Here is a 24,992-nt window from a genome sequence, read left to right as displayed (position 1 = left end):
TACTGGGCCCTGGGTTGAGGGCTGTGAAGCTCTGTGCAAAAATAACATGGTTTTGAGCATTTTCTAGAGAGTGGGTGAGTCCCTAACGACCCTGTGGGTCAACGTGGGTTGACCTTGGACTTCCTTTTCAAGCTTGATTCGAACAAGACACCAGAGAACCTAATTGATTATAGTCAATAACTAATTGATTGGTTATGCTGACGTGCAAAGTTAAGATTTTTTTTTTTTTTAAAAAGAAAGAGAAGATTCCCTTTGGCTGGCATCTTGGATGTTATTAGATCAGCTTTTTCCCCATTTGTACAACAAAAAGTAACCCTCCAAAAATGCTTTTTGGGAAGAAAAATGGTACAAAGTCCATGTTCTTGTGAAAAACAAAATCCTAACCGAACGTGGCTCTCTGGAACCCGCATTTACAACAGAATCAAGGTGACACATCCCAGGCTGCTGAGAGGGAATTGAAAACGTTAGGAGGACCCAGGACTTGGAATGCAGCCCAGACCCTGACGTACTGTGTGCGCTTCGCAGCATGGCTGGGTGTCCGCACACCAGCCCTGCGGAGCCACCGAGGTTCCCAGTGACCCAGAATCGCCCCAGGGGTGGGGTCAGAGTGCACGTATAGCTGCCATTTCTGCCTGCTTAGGCCCGAAAATCATTTTAGAAACATTTCCATCCACAGTGGCTAAATAAGGATACACACAAAGCATCAGTATGTTAAAAAGTTGACACTTTTTTTGAAAATGGGACGCATCATCCCAGATTCCCAGGTCCACCAGACACGGACCGTAGATGGTTTCTCCTTTATACCCGTGACGCTTTGATGACTGACCACAGCGATAATTACACTTTCTCATTTTTGCACAAAAAGAAAACTGCTCCAGGCCATCTGTCAAAGCAGAAGCTAAGACCCCTGTGATACTCATTAATAATGGCTTTTCCTTTAGATCTTACTGTAACTAGATTTTTTTTTTTTTAAACCTTCTCCCTGCTGTTTTTTTTTTTTTTTTTTCTTCAAACGTGCTTTTAAAGAGTGTGATCAGTTTAGTCAAGAGGAAGTTACTGATGGATATTTGGGGTGAAAAAACTGAAGCCTGGACGTCTTACCTGTGACCTCTCCTCCCCCTCCCGCCGCAGGGACTGCTGGAGTCCCCAATGGAGAAGGTCCCGGTGTCTGTGGCCTGCGGAGGGGAGAGCCCCCTCGATGGCATCTGCCTCAGTGAATCGGACAAGACCGCCGTGCTCACCCTGATCAGAGAAGAGGTAAAGGCTTCCTTGTTCTGTCCACTTATCGCTCTGTTACTTTGTGAAGCCAGTGTGCTGACGGAGAGATTCCATCTCTGCTGGCTTGAGTTCTTTCTCCCTGGGCAGAAGGTCGTATTTCCTGCAGCTTGTAGCTCATATAAAGTGCTCTCTGTAAAAACTCCATGGTGATGCTGGAGTCCTGGCCTTCTGGTGTCCAGGGGGCAAAGCTTGGAAATACCCTTAAGATTTTTGTACACTTCTTTATCTTTTAGCCTTGAAGTTTTCTCGTTTGTTTGGGGGTGTTATTAAGTTTATTTATTAGTTTTTTGATGGAGGTAGTGGGGATTGAACCCAGGACCTCATGCATGCTAAGCATGCGCTCTACCACTGAGCTATACCCTCCCCACCAACCTTGAAGTTTTAAATATCAAACTTTGCCAACTTCACCCACATATATAACTAAACCAGCGACTTCATTCACAGAGGATATGTGCTCATGCCTTAAAGTTCCTTAAGTTCTGGCATTACAAGAATATAAAATTGTCTCCTGCCTTCATCCATCCTTTAATTAAACAGTTCAACACTTGAATTCCTGTATCATGTCCATTGAGCATCCTCTGTTCAAACAGATCACAGCTAGGCCTTTCCTGGATGATGTAAAAGGCAGGAAAGCAGTTGTTAGGTGCTGCTAATCAGTTACCACCCTCCCTGTTACCTTTCTGCGCTGTCTTTTACGTGCTTGGTTTGTGTGTGTCTTGATGACACCACCCTTTTTTTTTTAAGAAGGTAATCCCTTTGGTGTAGCAATTTTATTTTCATGTAATAGGATGAGAGTAGTTAAGTACCTCTGACGTAGGTCTTTCAAACAGCAATAGGTTGGTAATTAGGGGTGTCCGCTAGTCCTATGTCAAAACGTGGGAGCTGTGGCAAGGAGGCCCCCGCAAAACCTCGTAAATGAGAAAAGCAACTTCATCTTTCTCCTGAGAGTTAAAACTATGAGATGATCACCGGATTCATCAAAGCAAAGATGTGCCTGGTCCCCCTGAAGCAAACACGCTGGCTTCTAGTTCTTGAGATCCTGATTAACGGCACCAGAATAAAGGGTGTACCAATTAGGAAGAAGCACAGAAAAGTATAGTGCTTATCTAAGCTCTGTGCAGGGCAAACGGGGTTTGAGGCCATGAATTTAGAGTATTTTTTCCAGTTAGCACAGGTATCCCAGATGCAGGGACTGGGGTTCTGGTCTGAGGAGCAAAGATCTCGCTAGCAGTGAGATGGATGCTCCTGCCTGGAGGCACTGAACGCCTGAGCCCCATTCTGACTCAATCCAAAATCTCCGCAGAAAAACAGTACCTGGACACGCCGATGTCCACGGCTTGGATTTTCCGGCAGTTTCATCTCTCATCCTAATTAAACTGGCTCTTTGGCATCTAAATGGCTCTTGTTGGCATCCTGCCTCATCAGGGTTCTGGGCTGTCAGAGCTGAGAGCCAGACTCTGGACCCAGGTGACGTTTACAGAGGTTGTCATTATCACTTGGAGCTTTCCTGGGAGGTGTTCCGCTCCCCCTTGCTCTGGCGACCACATTCCAGCATCCTGTGCAGCCGAGAGCATTTCCCCCAGTGTTTGTGAGCCTTGTATACAGATGTGAGGTTTTATGTTCCTAATGTAGATTGAATGACTTGGGATGGACCTGGCAGTGTGTTGTCTTCCATCTCTAATCTTAACTTCAAACTGTAAGAGATTGGTTGGGTAAAACCAAGCTGTGTCCCCATTGTAACCTAGATCATCACTAAAGAGATTGAAGCAAATGAATGGAAGAAAAAATACGAAGAAACCCGACAGGAAGTCTTGGAGATGAGGTGAGATGGGAGGACTGGGTACATTTGTGCATTGTTAGATTTGAGACGAAGCGACGACAGTGTTTGCTTACCACAGAACCAGCTGTTGAGAACTTGAGGGCTTTGCTGTTTGCACCTTCATTTGTGATTAATAATGTCATTTCCTGAGTGTTGCTGACCAGCTATTGTGTTCAAAAGCTGTAGCTTATTTTGGGTTGTTCAGAACATTACAAGTAAGCAGAACCCACATAATCCTTGTCTTTTGAAAAGACAAATTCGTGTAAAAAATAATCCACTTGAAGTACAGAGTAATAAGATTTATTGACATATTCAATTATGGAGACGTTGTATCATAATCCCTTTCTAAAATGAATTATACATGGCAGCTTCAAGTTTCATAACCACAAAGTAGATTATGAAAGCAAAACTGATGGACTTTAAGTTGAAATCTTTCTATTGTTGCTGCTCACTCCCTAGAGAGTTAGAAGCTGTGAAATAACTGAGGATGGCAGCAAAGGCAGGGAGTGGGGGCATAAATAACTTATAAACTGTGCAGTCGGCACTTGGATGATTAAGAAACATTTTAAATATGTCCACTCTAATTGGTGGCTCTTGTACTGTTTGGTTTTGTGTGCATTTACTGGGCATAAGTCCCTGTGCTGGCATGGAGGAGAGAAAAGCCCAGCCCCGACCTTGGGGACCTTACAGCAGCCATCGTCAGAACCTTGGATACAGGGCCAGTGTGATGGGAGCTGCTGTGAAGGGCAGGGGGCGTGGTCACTTCTTACTTGGGGGGGGGTGTCATCCAGAGGCACACCCATCACTAGGCGGGGTCAAGAAAAGAGTTCACTTCACTAAAAAAATAAAAACTAAACATTAACATGATGGGGTGATCTTTAAAGATCTTTGAATAGTGGAAGTACTTTTGGAATTAAGACAATAAAATGAAACCTGGAACTGAATCAGAGGGACAGACTGCCTGTAAGAGTGGACTGGGGCCAGGAAAACCTGAGCTCAGATCAGATCTCTTAGGAAGAGCCCCACGAATGTCATGAACTTATTTTGTAGAAGACTGACTGATCTTAAGCAGATTCAAGTACTGCCTTGAGGTCATTCACGTAGGTGCAAAGAAAGAGCCAAGGCAGGTGCTGCTAGAAATAGAACAAAAGCTGTGTTAAACATAAAATCTTAAGAAAAACCTTTTTGAATGTTAACAAATCTTTCCTTAAATGAAAAAATAGGGGAGCCCCAAAGCAAGTAACTAGGTTATGTAAATTTGTCCATAGATGTTAACGTGTTTACCTGTTGGGGTAGCATTTCTCCACCTTGCCTTGTCTGAAAATTCTCTCCTGATAAGATTTTGTGTTTGCTTCTTTAAGGAAAATCGTGGCCGAGTATGAGAAGACCATTGCCCAAATGATCGGTGAGATTTTCGTCTAGAGTGTGAGTCATAGGATCCAGAGGTGATCTTCAAGGCAGAATGCAGACTCAGCTTGTCCATTACCGAGACACAGCGGCTTCTCGTTATTTGCAGTAGTTGTGTTTTATGAAGTTGCCACAAACACTGAATTAGCCAAGTTGCTCCCCTGGGAAGCACAGGGTTCGATCCCCGTGAGCCTGTGGCCACAGCATTTTTGTCCACACATAACCTTGCCTTGTGTGTGTTTCTGTCTAAAAACCTCTTCTTTAATACATGTTGATTCATTAACATTGAGCCCCTGGCCCACAGTGCTTCAGCTCCCGCCCGAACGAGGCTCCTATAACACACGTGTCCTCCCCGTGACACACCTCACAGCCTTGTTGCTCTTGGACGTGGGACAGCACCTCAGCCCTAGGTTTGGGGGCCACTTCAGAGTCACCAGCATAGAGGGGAGAGGGTAGTAGCTCAGTGGTAGTGCGTGTGCTTAGCATGCACAAGGTCCTGGGTTCAATCCCCAGTCCCTCCATTAAATAAAGTGCTTAACAACAACAACAACAACAACAACAACAACCACCACCACCTATTCTGTCGATCAGATCTACAGACACATTGAAAATATCCTAAAAAATAAAAGTGAAATAGAGATATTTTTTTAAAAACACTTTTTTGAATCAATTCTTATCTTGTGGTTGGCTTTATTCCTTTGATAACTCTAAGTTTAAAAAGCTAAAACTCTAAACATTCTTAGAAACAATGAACAGTACATATATATAAATTTTAAAAATATGCAGTATAGTGTGTGTATGTATTTACATGCAATATATTGTATATGTGCACATTGTAAGAATTCTACCTAATGAAACTAAAAAATGAAAAAAACATTAGGCAGTATGACAGAGAAAAAACAAATACCATATGATATCACTTACATGTGGAATCTAAAAAAATGACACAAATGAACTTATTTACAAAACAGAAAGACTGAAAACAAACTTATGCTTACCCAAGGGGAAAGACGGGGAGGGTTAAATCAGGAGTTTGGGACCAGCAGGTAGAAACTACTCTGTATGAATTAGACGAACAACAGGGTCCTACTGTGTAGCACAGGGAACTAGATTCAATAGCTTGTAATAACCTATAATGAAAAAGAATGCATATATGTGTGTATAACTGAATCACTATGCTGTACACCAGAAATTAACACAACATTGTAAATCAATTACACTTCAATTAAAAAAAATTAGGAAAAAAAATCTCTTGTAGCTACTCCTGTAAGGACAGAGTCCCTAAACAAAATCAAGTCTTTCTGCATCAGCTTAAGCACAGAGATGATGTCTTCTGCCATCTGAGTCACCCAGCACCAGGGTAGCTGGGTGGCTTCTGCCCTCGGTTCCTCTGGGTCTCTGCTCAAGTCGCTCCTCCAAGAGAGGCCGCTCAGGATGAAAAAGGCACCCCCACCCCTCTTGCCCTGCTGTGTTCTTCCCCCACCGCCTGCCACCATGTCCCCCAGCAGCATGGCCATCCTCGTGCAGGGTCACCTTTCTCGCTGGGCCCCCCACCCAGGGTGCCATCCAGCGGCTCAGGAGGGCAGCTGTGAACTGTCTGTGGAGTGAACATGCCATTGCTTCTGACTGTGATTCACAGAAGACGAGCAGAGGACAAGCATGTCGTCTCAGAAGAGCTTCCAGCAGCTGACTATGGAGAAGGAGCAGGCCCTGGCCGACCTGAACTCTGTGGAAAGGTCGCTGTCCGACCTCTTCAGGAGATACGAGAACCTGAAAGGCGTCCTGGAAGGGTTCAAGAAGGTAGTGTCCTTGTCCTTCCGTCTCCTGGGCCGCGTGCCGTCTTGGTAATGGGTCTCCAAACCTAGGGGGGGTCCCTGCTGGCCTTGCGTCCTCTGTTCCTGTGAAGCCGGGGCTTTCCCCTCCTTCCTCCCTTCTGTGGTTTGCTCAGGCATCTGGACCCCCCAACCCCGGGTGGCGTGTTGGTCACGCCTCTCCTGGGTCAGGGCAGTAAGCCCCGGACACACCCAGAGTGTGAGAACCGTGGGGCTCTCAGACATCAGGAGAACTTCAGAAATGTTCTTCTTGACTATTCATCACTTTAACATGACTAAAAGTAAAAGGGAGTCTGCCATAGCCCTGAGAAGCTCAGGCTGCATGTTCTAGAAGAAAGCAAGTGTAACATTTCAAACCTAGGTGTAAGTGGGCGTGTCCATTTAATGCAGTTGCACCATCAGTAAGACACGTTGGTAGCAGTGAACATTCTTTTTTTATTTTCTTCCCCATATTAAAGTAAAAATGAGACTGGCCAATTTCTCTAGAATGGGAATCAGATTGCCCTTCACTTTTGAATAACTACCCTCCTGAAGCAGGTGTATGAGTGTGATTTGGAAATTGATGCATGAAGATGTTATCTGCAGTTTCTTCAGCAAGAATAATCTGTGTCTGTTTCAGATGAGCACAGAGTGTTATTTGAAGGCGTCCGCATTTGTTAGGTTTTCTCATTTTTTGAAAAATGAGAACTCTGATGCTCAGTATGTTACTGGTAGAAGAAAAACGAAATGACCTGTGTCTTTCATCTTAAATTGTCCCCTGGGACCAGAACGAAGAAGCCTTGAAAAAGTGCGCTCAGGATTACTTAGCCAGAGTCAGACAAGAGGAGCAGCGGTACCAGGCCCTGAAAATCCACGCAGAAGAGAAACTAGACAAGTAAGAGCTTACGCACGAGAATTTCACTCTCCGTGTTGTCGTGGGGAGATGGGCCGAGGCAAGGGGGAAAATATCACTGTTTCTGCAACTCCAGATTGCATCTGTGTGTATGTGTGTGCGTGCTTTATTTAATTTTTTGAAGAGGTAGAATCTTCACATGGTTCAAACATTGAAAAAGAGGAAAAGATGCAGTCTTCCCCTCCCACCCCATTCCCTTCCACTGGGTTCCCTCCTCTTTCCTCACCCCAGGTCATCATCACTCTTTTATCCTTCCTGATGTACTTTTTCCCCTTCTCTCCCCCCACCCAGCTTTATTGAGCTGTAATTGATGTGTAAGTTTAAGGTGTACCACGTGTCAATTTGATACGTTTACATATACATTTATATATGCACCACCATCAAGTCAGCTAATGCCTCAGTCAAATCACAAAATTACCATTTTTTTAATGTGGTGAGAATCTCCTTTTTTTTAGAGATGGCATACCTCGCTTTTTTCATTTAGCAGTATATTTTGGAAATCTTCCCATGTCAACCCATAGCTTCCTTTTTTTTTTTTTTTTTAAGTCCTGTGGTGTTCCGTTGTTGGAATGTATCATTTATGTAACCAGTTCCCTCCTGCTGGACATTTAGGTTATTCAGAATCTTCTGCTACAAACAGTGCTAGAATAAGAGATCTTGTATGATTGTCATTTGGCAGGCATGTGACATCTCTGTATGATACAAAAGGAACTGCTAAAGATATGAATGTGTAACTATGATAATATTGTCAGATTGCCCTCATTAGACTTGCGTTATTTTACAGTCCTGCACAATGTCTCAGAGCGGCTTGTCTCCCTACAGCTTTGCCAACATAGCAAATTTTTGGTTTTCAGCAAGTCTAACCAGTGAAAAGATGGTATTCTGATTTAGTTGGTGCTTTGGTTTGGTTTTTTGTTGTTGTTGTTTGGTTTTTTTTTTTTTTTTGGCCAGCAAGAGAGCATTTATTTCATTCAATGTGGTTTTTTTTTTTCATTCAATGTAGTTTTGATTTGTGTTGATCTTATGAGTGAAATTGAACACATTTTAGTAGCCGGCTATACGTATTACTTTACATGAATGATTCTGTTCTTTGCTTGGTTTTCTATTCTCAGTTTATGTTTTTAAAATACAAGTATGTTTAGGATGCCAGCCCTTTGTGATATGAATTATGAATAATTCTTCCAGCTTGTCTTTTATCTTTTGGCTCTGCCTGTCATGTGCTTTGATATGCAGAAATTTCCTTTGTAGTGAAATTTCTCAGTGATTTCTTTTATAGCTGTAGGATTTCCTGTCATAGTAACGAAGATCTTCTCCAGGCCGAATATAAAATATTCTCCTATGTTCTCCTTCATTTATAGGTTAATTTTTTTAATCCTTAAATCCAAAACACTTGAAAATTTATCCTGGGAAATAAAGGATGTATAAAGGATGCCTCCAACTTTATTTTTTAACTACAAAAATATATACTTGTTTTTTTGCCATCTTCCTATTTATAAAGGCTTTCTTTTAAATTTTCTTTTGTGGGAGTAATTAGGTTCATTTATTTACTTATGTTAATGGAGGTACTAGGGATTGAACTCAGGACCTTGTGCATGCTAGGCATGCACTCTACCACTGAGCTATACCCTGCCCCCTGTAAAGGCTTTTAAGTTCCCCCTTTCTCATTCCTACTCCCAGAGGGACTTTTATTGAAGGTTTATTTTGTCTCCCTCCAGTCTTCTCTGTGAACCTTTACAAACACCACCCAACATGGCCTTGGACTTTTTTTGTTTTTCTGTAATATTGGAGTCATATAATACAGGTTTCCATTTTCACTTAATTGTATGTCCTGGCCATTTTTTCCGTCTCAGAGCACATCACCCCATCTAATTATTTTATTAGGTTGTAGACCATTCCATTCCTTTAGGGATGGGCATTAGACAGTTTCAGCTTTTCCACTGCGAACAGCGCTGCAGCGAACGTCTGTGGCCTCGCCGTGGTGCCACGCGATGTGCTGCGGAGGGTAGGTCCCTGAGCCAGAGCTGCTGGGTCAGCAGTGTCTGAAGTTGAAGTTGTGACAGTCCCCACCGCGTGGCCCTCCACAAAGTCTGCGCCGCGTTCGTTCCCCCATCAGCACGTGAGCCTGTTTCCTCCCTTCTCGGCCAGCACGGGACAAGGTCATCCTTGCTGATTTTTGCCAGTCTGCTAAATGTTTAAAGTTTTTCACTTTAATTTTCCTGCCTCTAATTACTAAGTGAGTTTTTAGCAACCTTTCATCACTCAGTTGGCTATTTATCAACTGATGTCTATGGTTTAAAAATTTTCCTTTTGCATCTCATTAATGACAGCGCTCTGAGGTCTTTGTCTCATGGATGCCAGTGGTTAGTCTCCGGACTCATTAGCTGTGTTAATCCCACAGAAGTTCCCACTTGCTGTTGTACTGGGTCAAAAGAAAATCGAAGATTGTTGTAGAAACGGTCATGTGATCCCATTCTCTAGTGGCATGTGAATTTGGAAGGACACGAGGACACTGTGGCCTTTGAGATGAATTCTGCCATTGGTTTGCACCATGGAAATCTCCCTAGCAGTTGTGTGTCAATTGAATTTTTATAAATTAAAATGGAATTACCTAGGTCACCGATCCCTGTTTTACCTCTTAATCACGAAGTCAGTTCTCATAGGTCCGGATCTCGCAGATATCAGCAGTTAGCGCCCGACCCCTGGGCCGAGAATGATGACTAACCACGTGCTTTTTGCCCCTTCATCACGCAAACCCATAAACAGAGCCAACGAGGAGATTGCTCAGGTCCGGACAAAAGCAAAGGCCGAGAGCGCCGCCCTCCACGCGGGGCTCCGGAAAGAGCAGATGAAGGTGGAGTCTCTGGAAAGGGCCCTTCAGCAGAAGGTAAGGGGGCCGAGGTGTGAGGACCACAGGCACTCGTGGTTTTGCTCCCCTTGGTTAGCGTGGGTCTGGGTGAAGAGGCTGTCTCTTTGTTCAGACACTTGGGTCCAGCTCCCTTGGGAACTGACTCGGGTGGAGACAAGTGAGGCAAACCGTTGACCTCCCAGGTGCCCTGGTGGGACCCACCCACAGGCAGGGTGCACAGGGGAAGTGCAGTAACTGATGTGCTGCTGGCGACCAAACGCTTAGGCTCTGAGGCTACCTTTTTTTCTTTTCGTTTTAATGTAATACATGAAGCCATCTTTCCCCTTCATTACAGTTTTACCCTCCAGGGGACATATGGCAACGCCTGGAGGGAGGTGTGTTTGGGTGTCATGATGGGGAGATGCTGTGGGCGTCTAGTGGGTAGAAGCCAGAAATGCTGCTGAACGTCCTGCAGTGCACAGGACAGCCCCACAGCAAGGGCTGCCCTGCCCGAGTGGCCGTGGTGCTGTGGTCCAGAAACTGCTCGATAAGTAGGAGTCAGTGGTGATGACGGTCCCAATCTCTCACTACTTGGCGATTCCTAGGTTTCATTTTTGTATGCCTCTACTGTTCTTCTTACTGTGTCTACTTATGCACTCAGGCCCATGGCATCCATTCAGCTAGTGCAGGGATTTTCATCATGGCAGCCCTGGCGTGGTCCCCAGGATGCTCAGACTCCAGAATCCCAGGTCCCTGGAGATGCTGATGGATTAAGTGATCCCCAGATACTTGTGTTTTTAACAAACACCCCCAAGATAATTCCTATGATAGCAAGAAAATTTGAGAACTAAGAGGTTCAAGGACAAACTTCAGAGGGCCGGTGATTACCCTCACTCCTCACTCAATTTAAGCGTAACTTTGTGAACACATAACTACTTTCCAGGGAAGAGGTATACAGCCTTCCTTTCTTCAGAGGGTTTCTGAGGTAGGAAAGTTAAGAAGCACTGAGTCGGGATGCCCAGCGAGAGCACAGCCAATCTTGGGATGATTCCGCTGTCCTTCTTTGTCTCAGGGCACCAACTGCATCCTCTCATCATCTGTCTTTCAGAACCAAGAAATCGAAGAACTGACGAAAATCTGTGACGAGCTGATTGCAAAGCTGGGAAAGACGGACTGAGTTTCCCCGGTTAGCTCAGCAGATCTGCATTTGGCTGCTTCTCTCTCGTGACCACAATTACCTTGCCTTACCCAGGAATAATTTCCCCCTTGCAGAGAAAAAAAAAAAAAAAACACATTACAAAAGCACACACCTACTGCTGCCTGTCCTGCTTTGCTGCCAGTGCAACGGCCCCAGAGGAAACGCCGAGAAAGGAGTGGGACCAAACCCCGTCGAGAGGCTTGTCCAGACAGGCTGCGGAGCCCGGGCTACAATTTCTCCATCTTTAGTTCGTTTTAAAGTCATCTTTACTTTCCCCCAGTGTGTTCCGTTTATGATTTTGTAGCTACTCTTTGGGGTCATCTCCTGCCCACCCCTTGTCTGATTTTTTAAAAATTTTACTTATTTCATCTTTTAAATGTTAAGTTTCAATAGTAGTGGTTTTATTCGAGGAGATAGTTTGAGCAGGTGAGCACCAGTTGTGTGCACGCTCACATACACACACACACACACACGTATTTATATGTGCTCCTGGCTTTTTTCTCCCTGAAGCATAGTCAGATAAGAACTTCTCTACAGAAGAGCATGTTTCCCTAAATGTAAAACGCTATTTTGAAACAGAAGCCTTGCTCAGAATGCCAACTTCAGAATTGGGGGGTTCGAGGTTGTTGAAGATGTGAAGCCCCCAGACTCCACGTCTGGCTTGACTCAGAACCTCGGACTCAGGTGTCATGTGGGGGAGACTTGGCTGCAGTGTTCTTGCCCCGCGTCTGGACGCCCCTTAGCCTGGATGCTGGGGGACCCCTTGGGGTTAGTCCTCAGACTGAGAGTGTCTCCTTTCTGTGTGGCCCCTCACAGCTGGGGTGGCCTAGAGCCACCAGTCTCCTCTGCATCCTTCCTTGCTACAAAATCAGCATTTACCCTGTATTCTCTTTCTGTTGGAAGTATGCGAAGAAAATCTACTTGTGAAAGGTTTTATTTAATGAACCCCATTCGCAATTGTAAGGTGAAGCCATGGTCGGGTTTTTTTTGCAAGTGTGATGCATTGTTCTTCAGATTTTTTTTTTCCTAAAGACAAAAAAATTCCTCTCAAACTCAAAATAGCAGAACGTTTAACAAAATGGGTAGGAAGAATCATGTGAACCACTCCAAAAATCAGCGCATTTTGAATATTTTTAAACCAAGGACAATTGGATACTGGAGACGGGGAGTGCAGGGAGCAGACTGCCCCCCCTCCAAAAAAACCAACAACAAATTCCTCAAGCTGTTCCTGGACTCCATTCAGCGTGGCAGGCTATTCACCCCCAAGTAGAAGTTTCCTCTGTACCACCGTGAGTCCCCTCCCATCTGATAGGCAAAACCAAGTCCCGGCTGGGGTTTTGAAGCACTCTTTTGTCTTAATCTGAACAGCCTGAGCATCTTCATGGTGACATGCACTCTCCTCAGTTCATGTAAGTTTTCAGACTTTTCTTGTCAACCTGTTGCATGATCCACCTTCAGCAGTGACTTGTGCCTCGTGGAGAATGTGTGTAGACCTTTAAAGGGTGACCCTTCCTTTAGCCGTGTACTCTTTACGTGGGTGCAGTCTTTAGCCCCAGGGAGGTCAGTGATGTCTTTTAAAGCCAGAAGTCACATTTTACTGATACGCATTTATCGTAATTGGTGCTTGGGCTGTATTTTAAAGCCTATCATCTTAACATTTTGTACAAAAAAAGACAACAACAGAAACGATCTTCTGTGTTTGGAGAAGTGACTTGACAATCACTGGGGCTCCGAAAGCTGTCGCTGTGCTGCTGTTAGGGTCCTCAGAGGAACAGGTGTCTCCAGTTGGGGTGACCCACAGCCCCTCCCACTCCTCTGCGCCTCCAGAAACTAACCCTGCGTTTTGCAGAAAGAAGCGTCACTAACCCTTGTTGGCGGCTGTGTTGCGGTGACACATCCGTGTTTACTTGTTTCACGTTGATCTGTTTGACGCAGGAGAGGCTTTTAGTGGTCTCCGTTAGGAAGCCGCGGCCCTCTTTTCAGGCATCGCATGCCTAAAAGGAGAAGGTCGCTGTGTGTTAGGTAAGACAGAGGTGACGACAATCCTTCCCCAGCAGACTGGTGAGAAGAGACCCCTTAAAACCTAGACCTTCGTGAATGAAGTTGCCGCCCAAGGAAAACGCAAAGGCTCCTGTCAAGTAGTACTTGCCGCTGGCCTCTCAGCCGTGACTGTTGCAAGGAAACGGTCTTCCTTCCCACTTAATAGATGCATGTCCTCCAACAGGAGGAGCATGGTAGCTTTACAGCTGGCAAATCAAGAGAATACACTGGGTAGATGAAGTATGTTTGTTTATTTTTATTATTTTTTTAATAAGGGGGGAAAAGAGCTTTTAGTATTCCGGAGAGTAAAAATACAGCCCAGGGTTTTGCTTCAAAATATGGGCGGGCCCGATGCCCTGTGGGTTAGGAGTGACACAGCCTGGGACAAGCGTGGGGAGGACACGAGGGGGAGCCTGGCATGGACGGGGCTCAGGAACCCAGGAGTCCCGCTGAGACTCTGGACCCACAGCTGGTTCTTAGCTTGTTGGCTTTGCTGAAGTGGAGGTAGATGGTCTTTATCTAAAAGTGTTGTAAGTGGAGGATCTCGTGTAAGACAGACTGAACTGTTTGTCACTCGGGTGGCTGGTCAGTCACAGACATCCCGAACTGTGCTTGCCTTAGAGAAGCTCCTAGAAGCCAGAGACACGCCCAAACCCTTTGTCTGTAAAACCGGTCTGGAAACGCTGAGGAGTCTGTTTGCTCACGTGGCTGCTGGCATCTTCAGACCCATCCAAATTAGGAAGTGCAGAAGGCACACGTTGCTGGAAATTTCCAAGGGTCTGGCAGCCTTCCGGGACGATGCGGAGTCCGAGGGAAGACGTTTGGAGGCCAGCTCAAGCTGAACCCTCTTTCCAGCCAGTTACCCTTCCTAACATCCCACACTTTCTGCAACCCTCACACAGACACTCAGCTGTCTTTCAGACAGCCCTGAATTCGTGCGGACGAATTGCAGTCCGGGAGAGTAAACGGTCCCAAGTGTTCCTGGGCTGACTCAGGGCAGCCAGAGTGAAGCAGTCATCCTAATGGAAGGGAGCAGAGGACCCGAGGGCTGTAAAGCTCCAAGTGCAGTTGCCAGAGCTGGTGTGGTTTGTCTGTGTGCTCGAGCTGGGAACGATTCGGTGCCTGCTGTTTCAGTAGACTAAAAGCTCCCAAGCTCCCTCTCCTCCTTTTGGTTTTTCGCTGCAGTTGGTAGGTGTGTCATGCACTGTCCACGACTTCTTTGTAGTTTGGTGACGACCAGGCAAGCTTGCTTTTGGCCTTGGGTGGTATCTTACACAAATGATTTCTTTAAAGTAATTGAACCTCTTGTTGGGAAGAGAGAAAACTAGGTGTTGAAGGATGAAGTGAGTCCGGCAAAGCATTTTTAAAGTAAAGCCGTATATATCCTGAAGACTTTGAAAGATAGCAGATTATTATTACTTGCTTATTAAAAGAATAAATATTGTCTGGGAATCCCAGAATTGTCAAGCCAAAGGTCTATAAAGTCACTTCCTTCAAAGATTTCAACAAGTATTTTAAGGAGACTTCTGTCCGAAAAAGGTTTGACTGGCCTCCAGATTCCAGTGATTTTAAGAAAGCAACTCATCACACAAACCTTGAGTCTCCCATGCAGTAAAGAGAGAGGAATGGATATAATAGACGCTTCTAAGGATCTCCTCTGGATGGCAGCGTTTCCAGTGGAGACTCCCTCCCCAGTGCTCAGAGCTAGCATTCTGGAGACTAAAGATTGCACTTTCTGTTGTTTTTCGTCCAAATGCAATCCCATTTCTGTGCCTCTTAGCATGCAGTTAGATTTGGACAAATAAGATTCCTAAGGAATGACTTTATTAACTATAATATGGTTACAGCTATTACATATACACACACACACACACACAGGTTATAGTTTTACTCCGGAGACGGTGCATGCGACGCTGGCCTGTGGCAGTCTGTCTGCTGCTTTAACTCAGTTGGAGGAGGCCCGGCCTGGTGCTGAGGTGTGGCTTTGAACCATCCCTGTAGTGATTCTTCACTCCCGAAGGTTAAAGACGCCACGTTCTCCCCCTTCTGCCTTTCAGTGGTATCTGAAAAATGCCCCCAAAGGCATTTCCCAGTCACATTGTTAACCAGTCAACTGTGTGAGTAGTTTTCTAGTGGTCATATAAAATGTGAGCTCCGGAACCAGCCCGCCGTCCAGACACAGGGCAGTCTGCAGGTGAGACAGGCTGCCTCAGCCTGGGCCCTTCTCACCCAGTGGGACAGGACGCGGGCATTTCTTTTACATCTCAGAGGTCACAGCAAACTTCTCCGTGTCGCTCTCAGCAAGTGTGTGTTCGCCAGTAGATTCCCCACGTGTGCCAACGAGTAAATGTTAATGACTTGCACATCTGCTTCCCCTGTGTCCCCACGGGTGCCACGAAGTGTGTAAGGAGCCTCGTCCAGAGGAACGTAACGCTGCACTGACTACTGCTCCCGGGATTGTGTCGCGTGGAATGAGCCTCTACATAAGTTTTATATGCACAAGTAATTGCCCTTTTATATGTCAGGTAAATATTTGTAAAAGTTATACTCACACAAATGAAATTATTATAATGATTACTAATATATTTTTTCCATGTTTCATTGCCTGAATAAAGACTGTTTACCACTGTTAGATGTGGCCGTGTGGATGATTCCCCTCCTCGCCCCCACCGCCCGCATTGTGTCATTTTATCCCTGAACATGAAAATTTACGACAGCCTCGCTTTCACAGGCTCCATGATTCAGTCTAAAAAAAGAAAAGATGACATTTTGGCTACACTCATTCTGTGGGATTTCATGCCTTTGGTTGGGTGTGTAATTAAAAAAAACAAAACAAACTTTGGAATTCGGACCTTACCATATAAATTTCCATGCCTTTGCATCTGTGCAAACACAGTATTTAATTGGGTGCTTTTCGGTTTTGCTTACAGACTGCTTGTCTGCTCTGGTATATTTCAAGTCGTAAGAACCTAAGTCAGTCTACCACCCCCACCCCCAGCTTTCCAACTCTGAAGGACACAGGATCCGCCAGACTGTGTAAACATTGCAGCAAAGCCCGCAGAAAAGAGTTGACGTTTTATGTTTCTTCTAGGTTAATAACAGGAAAAATTTTCTCAGTACCAAGCAAGCCAGCTCTCCACTTAAAGGGGTAAGAGACTGGGCAGGAAATGTCGTGAGTTTTATTACAGGAAACGATCAATTAAGAGGCCAGTTAAGGCTCCATCCATGTGGCTTAGTGGGGGATCCACTACGGAAAATCAGAGCAGGGTTGCTTTCTCTTTCCCGCATCGTAAGACACGCGGCAGCCTATAAAGTTCCTAAAAAGAGTATTTCTCTCTAGTGTGCCCCTGAACCGTCCGGAGTAAGGATGTGGCAAACTTTTATTAAATTAATAAGTACATAATAAATTAGTGTAAATGAAGAGAAAATGCAGCAGGAAATAGAGTGCATTGTAGAAGTTAAGGATAAGTATTGCTTCATGAAATTTGTTTCAGATATAAATAAATGTGTGCTGGGTCACAACAAAAAATAGGATGCAAAAACTTGATCTAGTCAACAGAAGTGCTTTTACAAATGAAGAAACTGAGGCCCAGAAGGAGATGTGGGGCATCCACTTGTGCATTACTGACCGTTGTTGCTGTCACTCAAAATGAGCAATGAAATTAATTGCCCCTTGGTCCTTTGGGAACTCTTTAAATCCAAGTTCTCCCAGCTTTGGATAGCAGTATAATTCTATCATTCTTAATGTTTGTAGGTAATTTAAGAATGAGTCAAAACCAAAGACTGTAGAATGAATGTTTTTTCTACATTCATTCATTCACTTACCAAATTTTTAACTGCATTTGCAGAGTTAAAGGGAAACATGCAAAAATTTCTCATGCTAGTTAAACAGAAATGTTTTGAAGTTTAACTGAAGCTTCATTTAAATATAAACCATATGCTAATTATAAAACTACTCTTTCCCAGAAACTATAAACATCAGTCAGCCAAGAAGGTGGCTGGCATGAGAATCCAGGCAGGTCTCTGATCTCAGATCTCATTCTTAAAGGCACTACATCCTGGGAATACTTTGGAATATGTTCTTCAGCAGGGACAGGGCCAAGGAGGAACTTTTTATTCACTGAATGAATTTTCTTGCTCTTTTCTCATCTCAAGTGGGAATATTCAGTGGATATCAGAGAAACTTGCATAATGACATCACCAAAGTTCAGTGGTGTTAAGAACATGAAACACAAAGATGCATAATTTGGGGGAGTGGGTATAGCAGGGTGGTAGAGCGCATGCTTAGCATGTGCAAGGTCCTGGGTTCAATCCCCAGTCCCTCCGTTAAAAGAAAAGATGCATAATTCATGACTGTTGGGAAGGCAGGCGGCGTCAGGGAAATCAGAGCTCCAGTTCCTTCTGCCATCCTCGTTCGCAGAAACAGTTTTGGCATAAAGGCTGAGACATGGTTTCTGGTCCTAGTTTTGGTCAGCTGCCTTGGACAGGCCCTTAACACCTTCATCTGAACTGGGAATGCTAGAAGATCCTTTTCTGTGATTAGAGATTTTACAATCTGTGAAGTGCTAACGATAAGACCAAAGTCTCCCAGTGTTTCTTTCAAAACCATTCTGAAAAGGCCCGAGTTGTCCTGACAGTAGCGGACTTGCCACAGGATGATGGGTCTGCAGGGCTTTGTGCCACGAAGCCTGTGCCTACAGCATTTGGAGAGGTGAATGCCTGTCCACATCACCCAGGATGGGGAGAGGCCTGGGCCGCCAGCCCCAGACCAACATCCAAGGCCATGCTCTCATTTTCTCTGGCGACTGCAGCTCTGTGGACCTTGGTTTTGTCCTCAGGATGAAGAAGCTGGGTCTGTCCTCTGAGGCCTTTGCCAAGAGTGAGTGTCATTGTTACCAGTCCCTCTCCGGATTCTTGGACAGCAATACCGCAAAAATGGATATCGCTTCCACAAGACTCTTAGGCAAGCAAACTTTTTGTTAAAGAGATGGTTTTTGCATAAAGGAGAAGGCAGCGGGGTGGGGAGTGCCAGCTCTCCGAGTAAAAGAGGCGAGTTGCTTTTATAACAAAAGGGAAGGTTTGTCCCATGATCACTGATAATTCCCAGAAACGTCAGACTTCTTCGATCAGTAGCAGGGGATGCTCCGAGGTGGTTCTCAGGAGTAGGGGGTGCTTCTGTGAGGGGAACGGAGTGCCTGAGGACTTTCTGCAAAAAAGCACCAGAACAGATAAGGTTAAAATTTATGGTTGAGCTTCTGGTAACAGATAAAGTTAATCTTTTATTCCTGCGAGCCTGGTTTTTGTCTCTGGGACTCAGGCCCCCAGGACGTTTCTTCTTTAGCTTGCAAGGTCTTTTTTTGCCCAAGGCTGTTCCCGAGTCCTTTTCCAAAATGGCTGTGCTCTTGTCTTCCTGTCTCCGTTACAGCGGCCGCACCCCTGACTCCAGCCAACACAAGCACAACATTTTCCCAGGAATCTGCCCACAGGCCTCGCAGTTCAGCTGCACGCCCTGTGAACACGGCCAGCCTGCGCTGTCTGCATTTCTAGACTAGGCTGACAAAATGTGTCGAGTCCTTAAGATGTGCAAACTCACAGTCACAAATAAGCAATTGCAAAACACCGTGTAGATCCCAAAAGGCATTTTTGTTCTAGACACCAAAAATGACAGCACACTTAGCTAATTTGGTGCATTCAGGCATAATCACAATATTTTTCTAAAACCCTGAGTCTGGACAGATCTGTCCAGCTTCGTGGTGGCGTGCCAAGATGAAAGCGATCTGCTTCACCCCAGAACTGGCACTGACTGTAAGGTCTTCTGAAATCCTGATTTTTTTTTCCCCCGACACATTATTTTTTTTCTTTCTCCCTCTTGGTTGATCTTTGTAATAACCCCAATTTTCGGGAAAAATAAGATGTCTAAAATATGATTTAATGTGTGTGGATGGTCACTAGGGGGCTCCACTCCCAAAGACTTGCAGTCAGTCTTGCCGGCCGTGGTTTTCAAACAGCAGGTCAAACCCCATTATAGAGGCTGTGGATTAGAAGAGGCCAGAAAAAATAGAGTGTTTGTATGAGTAAATAGTGAAAGAAAACATTGTTTTGTGGAACTTTTATTTCACTTACATGTGTATGTAAGTGTGTACTGGGTTGGAATTTTATTTCACTTACATGTGTGTGTAAGTGTGTACTGGGTTTTAAGTTGGGGGCTTGAAAAGTCCAAAAGAAAAAAAAGTTTTAAAGTGGTTAAAAAGCCATTAACTTCAGGTTATGGGGGAGGAAGTTTGTTGAATCAGTCAAGGGTTTTATGAGAGTCAAAAATAACTTATGACGGCAATATCCATCTTTTAAAAGTAAGCTACAGAGTTAAAACACTCGGTAACCAGGCACCACGGTTTATAGTAACTTAAAGAAATCCAAACTTGAGAACAGGAGCACGAAGCTGCATTCTGAAAACGGGACAGAGTAAAAATTCCTTTCTAATGCTCAGTCAAGAGGGAGAGGAGAAGAGAGGAAGTTAGCAGGAGAGCGTATGGAGAATAAAATCCTGTGACCCGAAAACTGCTCTAAAAAATAAAGTGTGTTCAAAAAAGAAAAGCAAAATTCTTCTTTACTAGCCCCCTTCCCACTTCGTGGCAGCAGAGAGGGAGCTACATGTTCAAAAGCCCCATTTCTGTTTTGTTACTGCTTTAAAAAAAAAAATAATGAACCTGATTCACATCTGAAAAAAATGAAACCTTTGTTAGGAGCAAGAATTCTCCTCGATTATACTCAATTCTCTTGGCACAGTTCAATTCAAAACGAGAAACGGTTCGTATCTGCAGTCACTGAGATCCCTCATGCAAATCCTAACGAGACCAGGGTGATTGTTACCACCAAGGCATCCTTTTTCAGCTCAGTAGCCACAAGTGACCGGTCCACAGGCGGGAGATGAGTGAGTGACTCAGTCCCGAGGTGACCACATGTTTTCAGAAGTGCAATAAAGCTTGAAGTTGAATCCGAGAGATTGAATTAAGGAAATAAATGTAAGGAGAAAACAGAGAGGTTCACCGCAATGTCACGTGGATAGAAATCAGAGAATTTCAGGGGTCCGGGAGAATAATTGGTCAGTTGGAATATTTGTTGAAATAACCACAGGCTTCTCTAAATATCTTACAGCTATTTTGGAATCATTGCAGAAGTACAGGAAAGTGGATCCTATAAACTTTCCTTCTTTTGTGGCGAGCTCTCTGCCCCTACCCTTCCCTATTTCTTCTTCCACTCTTACTGTGTCCAAGACAGTGGGAGAATTTATTGAGTGTTTCCCATATGCCACGTCCCCCGTGGGTGCTGATGGAAGAATCATTTCTTGGTGATGATGGGAGAGGCTTTGCTCATTTCTTTCCAACAGTGCTGCCCCCTTCCTTCAAACATTATTGCAGTGTGTGGTCTGATGCAAGAAGGGACAAGGAAGGATCTGTGCTCACCACCCATCTTAGAAACAAGCATCACTGTGGCTTGTCACCAAGTGGTGGAGTTGTGGGCTATCTTGTTCCCAGGAAGAGAAATTACCTTAAATCTTTTTAAAGCTGCAAATCAACAGGTGATCATTTGTCTTAGATCAAAGAAAGGCCCCTCCCTTTTCCTCTCTGCATCTTCTATGCAAAGGGCCTGAGTCAAGTTGAAGAAGAGAGCTTGGTTGAAGGCTCAGCCAGCACAATGGGGCTGTGGATAGTCCCTGAGATGCCTGATCCTCTTTCCTCACTGGTAAATTGCCAGAAGTTGGGACTCGCTCTGTGAGTCTGTTCTTTCTGAAACCGCGTACGTGTTTAGGCATTCTGTCATGTTCCATGCATCTTTAAAACTTGAGCTCTTTTCCAGTTTCTGTTCAGGCTTCCTTCATTTTCCAGAGAGGTTCTCCTGCTATAGCAGTTTTCCAAATTTGTTTGGTCACAGTCCTGCACTGAGAACTGCTGCTCTTTATAGGATTCCTGTTTGAAAGTTCACCCTCCAAATTAACTTTTGCCTGAGCCCTAAAAGAAATCAGTAGCACAAAAAAGAGAGAGAGAGAGACGGAATCATGAACCCCTAAGCAAAAATACAGCCAGCCATGTCTTTGTGTGGGGCCGTGTGATCTTCAGGGAGGAGCGGGTTCCCTTGCTGGAGGCAAATGCTTTTGTGTGTCTGGGAGACAGTCCGGGGGAGGGGGAGGGAGGCGTCAGTGCCAGGAGGCGAAGCCGGCAGCATCTGGAGGTCCCAGCTGGGTCCTTTTCAACTCCGTAGGTGGATCAAATTCTGGGCCTCTGTGCTTTTGGATGCTGATGTGCTAGTTTCCTGACTCTGGAAAATTCCTATCTCTGGTCTATGAAATTGCCCAGTCCGACAGTTTTTCTAGCTTATCTGGGAGGACATATCTTGTAATGTGATTCTGGTCACATTTTCTGATCAGCATGTACTTTCTCCTTAGACGAATTTATCATTCTGTTTTATTTATGATTTAAAATTCTATTTTATTTAAAATTCTGTTTTGTTTTCAATTCTATTTTATTTACTATTATTTATTATTTTAAAAGGATCTAAGGCAGTTTCCAGGACGCTATAAAATCATCAGCGTCACTTAAGATTTCAGTTAAGAGTGATGATGGCGGAGCATTTGCTTGATGCAGTTAGGACTCGTGGCTCCCACCCCAGCCACACGACAGGCTGAGCCAAGCCCGCTAAACTCCTGTCATCCCAGATTGAATCTTTCTGAACTGACTCTGCAAGTTACTCTCCTAAAACGTCTCCCTTTTGCCTTTATCCAAGTGTTAGTTAATTCCACAAACATGTGAACATCAATTACTCGAAAAGGACTAGATTAAAGGTTATATGAAGAAGACATAATTCTGGCCTTTGACAGACCCAGGATCTGATTCAGGGCTCAGTAAACCATGGCCTGGGGCCAAATCCAGCCTACTGCCTGTTTATCGACAGCCCTCAAGCTAAGAATGGCTTTTACATTTTTAAATGGTTGAAAAAAAATCAAAGGCAGAATAATATTTCATGTCGTATGAAAATTATATTAAATTCAAATTTCAGAGTCTATCAAGTTTCATTGTAACACAGCCCCACCCATTCGTGTATGTAATGTCTGTGGTGCTTCTCCATCCCCGCAGAATCAAGCAGTTGGATGGAGACCTTTTGACTCACAAAGTCTACATTAGTAACTACCTGGTCCTTTACAAAAACTAATTTGCCAACCTGTGTTATACGATTCAGGTCATCTATTGAGGGTCTACCGTGTTCTTTCTTGGCTCTTGGTTCTACTGGGCTCTGGGCTGCAAAGTTCCTATCCTAACGGCCCCTGCACACTATAGGGAGATGGACATTAATAATTAGATCCTAGGGTACTGAGGACTGTAATCTAGAAAATAACAGTAATCACAAACCCCTGGTGCTTCTACATGCCAAGCACCACTCTGAGGATTGTACATGCGTGAACCCCCTTCATTTTCACAATAACCCCATGAAGTGGTTTTTTATTTTCCCTCATCTGGAATAAGTCTTTTTTTTTAATTTTTACCTTATGAAGTGTTGAAATAATTTTTAGAAAAGGGCATAACCATGCTTTCTATACAGATGTAAAAAATGAACACATGTCAAAGATTTTATTAAACTCATTAATGAATGAGGGGACCAGTAAAATGAGTGATGCCAAGGAGAACTCAAAGAGCCTAGACAGATTGAGAGAATAAGGAATTCTGAAATAAACTTATGAATAGGTACAGATGAGGTGTGGCCGCAAGGCAATAATCAGTTGCGTCCTCTCTGACACAGACACACGTCCAGGGACAAGGATCGTTTCCACTAGCATCGGTTTCTACGATTTACAGAGCTGAAAGGAACTTGAAGGTGAGAGTGAAGAGAACAGAGATGGGGCAGCTGATCTGAGTCCTCACCAAGCTTTTTTTTTCCTGCCTATTTCAGTCTTTCACAATCTTTTTCTGGCGGAAGTCAGTACTAGTGTGTGTCCATAAAATTTATGTTTTATGCACTGAAGATCTTCTTCATACAGTTAGCAGTTGGAGGGACCCCTGAATTAGGAAGCCCACCGAAGTGTGGGTCCTTGTCCCCCTGGCTGGGAAAGAATTCACACAGCAGAGGCAGAGGGACCAAGTGAACAGCCGCTTTACTGCTCCGAAGGGGAAATGGAAGGAAAGCGCTTGAGCGGAGAGAAGGGAAGAAAAGCTCTCGAGGGAGCGGAGAGCCGTCAGCCAGGGTGGCCGGAAGAGACAGCTCCTGCCCCAGTCGGGCCAAGGGGTCTTTGGTTAGAAGGCTCTGCCATCATTGCCTTCATTTCAGGTGGTGGTGTCATTATTTTCTGCTACGGGCTCTTCCCCGCTCAGAGCTCAGCCCTGAAACAAAAAGCAATTAGCAGAAACTTCGGAGGAACAAAGGAAGACATACTGGGGTACATCCTTCGATTTGTAAGGAGCCAGCTGTGCGGTAAGAGAAATGTCCTGCCTTTTCATTAGCTGGGGACTTCCTTTCCCTCGGACATCAGCCAGGGGGACCTCTGCTGGCCTGTGGCAGAGCCAGAGTGAGAGTCCAGAGGGGCTGGCTCAGGGTCCGTCCTCTGCACGGGTGAAGAACGAGGCTCTCATACCACGTGCTCCCTCAGGCAGAACACCTGATTTGCACAGTCCCCGTAGGGCATGCCCTTCTCTCCCATTAGAAAGATGACTTTACGCCTGGCTTAGTTATCACCGAGGGTTCTCCCTGACACTTGATGATGCTTCTGGCAGGACTCACTCGAATCTCCGGCCCCTGGTTAATGGAAAGCCCAGTGCCCTCCCCAGATCACTGAGAATTCCACACTGGCTTCCCTGCTTATGGTGAACTTGGAGCCAGCTTCCTTCCTCCAGTGAATTCTTGTTCTTCACTCTGGATCCGATGGCTGTTCCTAAGTCCCTATACCTGCAGTGACTGAAATGTGTTCTTAGCATCTTTTTAAAGACGTCTTCACCAAAGTAGTAGTAGTAATAATATAATAATAATAATGTAAACCCTGTGGCTGTAGAATGACTGCAGAACAGGTTAACATCCCAGGAATGCAACCACTCAACTTTGAGCATTAGACAGGGCTGGTAATACCTAGTACCTCCTGAGTGCTTGTGTGCTAGGTACTACCTATACAGCTGTATGCACAGTAAACTCCTCCACAGGTAACACATGGAGTCCACGTGTTCAGTCCCCCAAAACGCAGATTGGTTAATGAAATGACCAGAGGTGAGCTTGTTCCACTTGCAGGCCAGGCGTTCCAGAGGTCCAGCTGTGTGCTGTAATTCCATCCTATGGTTCGGCCCCATCCCCCGAGTGGTGACTGACCACTCTGGCTTAACCATCCATAGCGTCAGTCTCCCATCCTGGGGTTAGCCGGCCTTCCAGGATGGTAGCCCCAACTTCAGGAACCTCCTAGTTAGATGGTGCCAAGGAGACGGGCAGGGAGATCACGGGGCATGAAAGCACCCTCTGTCTTCTGAGGCTGTGCCACCCCCTCCCACAGTCCTCCCCTCCCCCCAGAGGAAGTGAGACCCTGAGCCCAGCACAGCCACACTGCTGTGAACTGTCACTTAAAAATGGTTATAAGAGGAAATTTTAAGTTACATATATTTTACCACAATTAAAAAAAAAAAGAAACTTAGCCCAACTCTGGATAAGGATGG

General features: G+C 44.9%; 1 protein-coding gene across 11 annotated transcripts in view; it reads left to right on the top strand.

The window, feature by feature from the left end:
* TACC1 (transforming acidic coiled-coil containing protein 1) overlaps positions 1-15,943 on the top strand; it is a 95,089-nt gene extending 79,146 nt beyond the window's left edge. For all 11 annotated transcript variants that reach the window (XM_064477442.1, XM_031440078.2, XM_031440077.2 and 8 more), the window contains 7 exons: positions 1,132-1,257; positions 3,024-3,100; positions 4,459-4,502; positions 6,144-6,304; positions 7,104-7,210; positions 9,992-10,112; positions 11,182-15,943. In XM_064477442.1, coding sequence (XP_064333512.1) covers positions 1,132-1,257; positions 3,024-3,100; positions 4,459-4,502; positions 6,144-6,304; positions 7,104-7,210; positions 9,992-10,112; positions 11,182-11,250 — 705 coding nt within the window. In that variant the 3' untranslated portion in view covers positions 11,251-15,943. The remainder of the gene's footprint in view (positions 1-1,131; positions 1,258-3,023; positions 3,101-4,458; positions 4,503-6,143; positions 6,305-7,103; positions 7,211-9,991; positions 10,113-11,181) is intronic.
* The last annotated feature ends 9,049 nt before the right edge of the window (positions 15,944-24,992 follow it).

This window comes from Camelus dromedarius, chromosome 22 (genome assembly GCF_036321535.1).
Source record: "Camelus dromedarius isolate mCamDro1 chromosome 22, mCamDro1.pat, whole genome shotgun sequence".
Taxonomy (NCBI): domain Eukaryota; kingdom Metazoa; phylum Chordata; class Mammalia; order Artiodactyla; family Camelidae; genus Camelus; species Camelus dromedarius.
The sequence above is the reverse complement of the archived record's forward strand: the minus strand, read 5'-3'. Positions and strand labels throughout refer to the sequence as shown.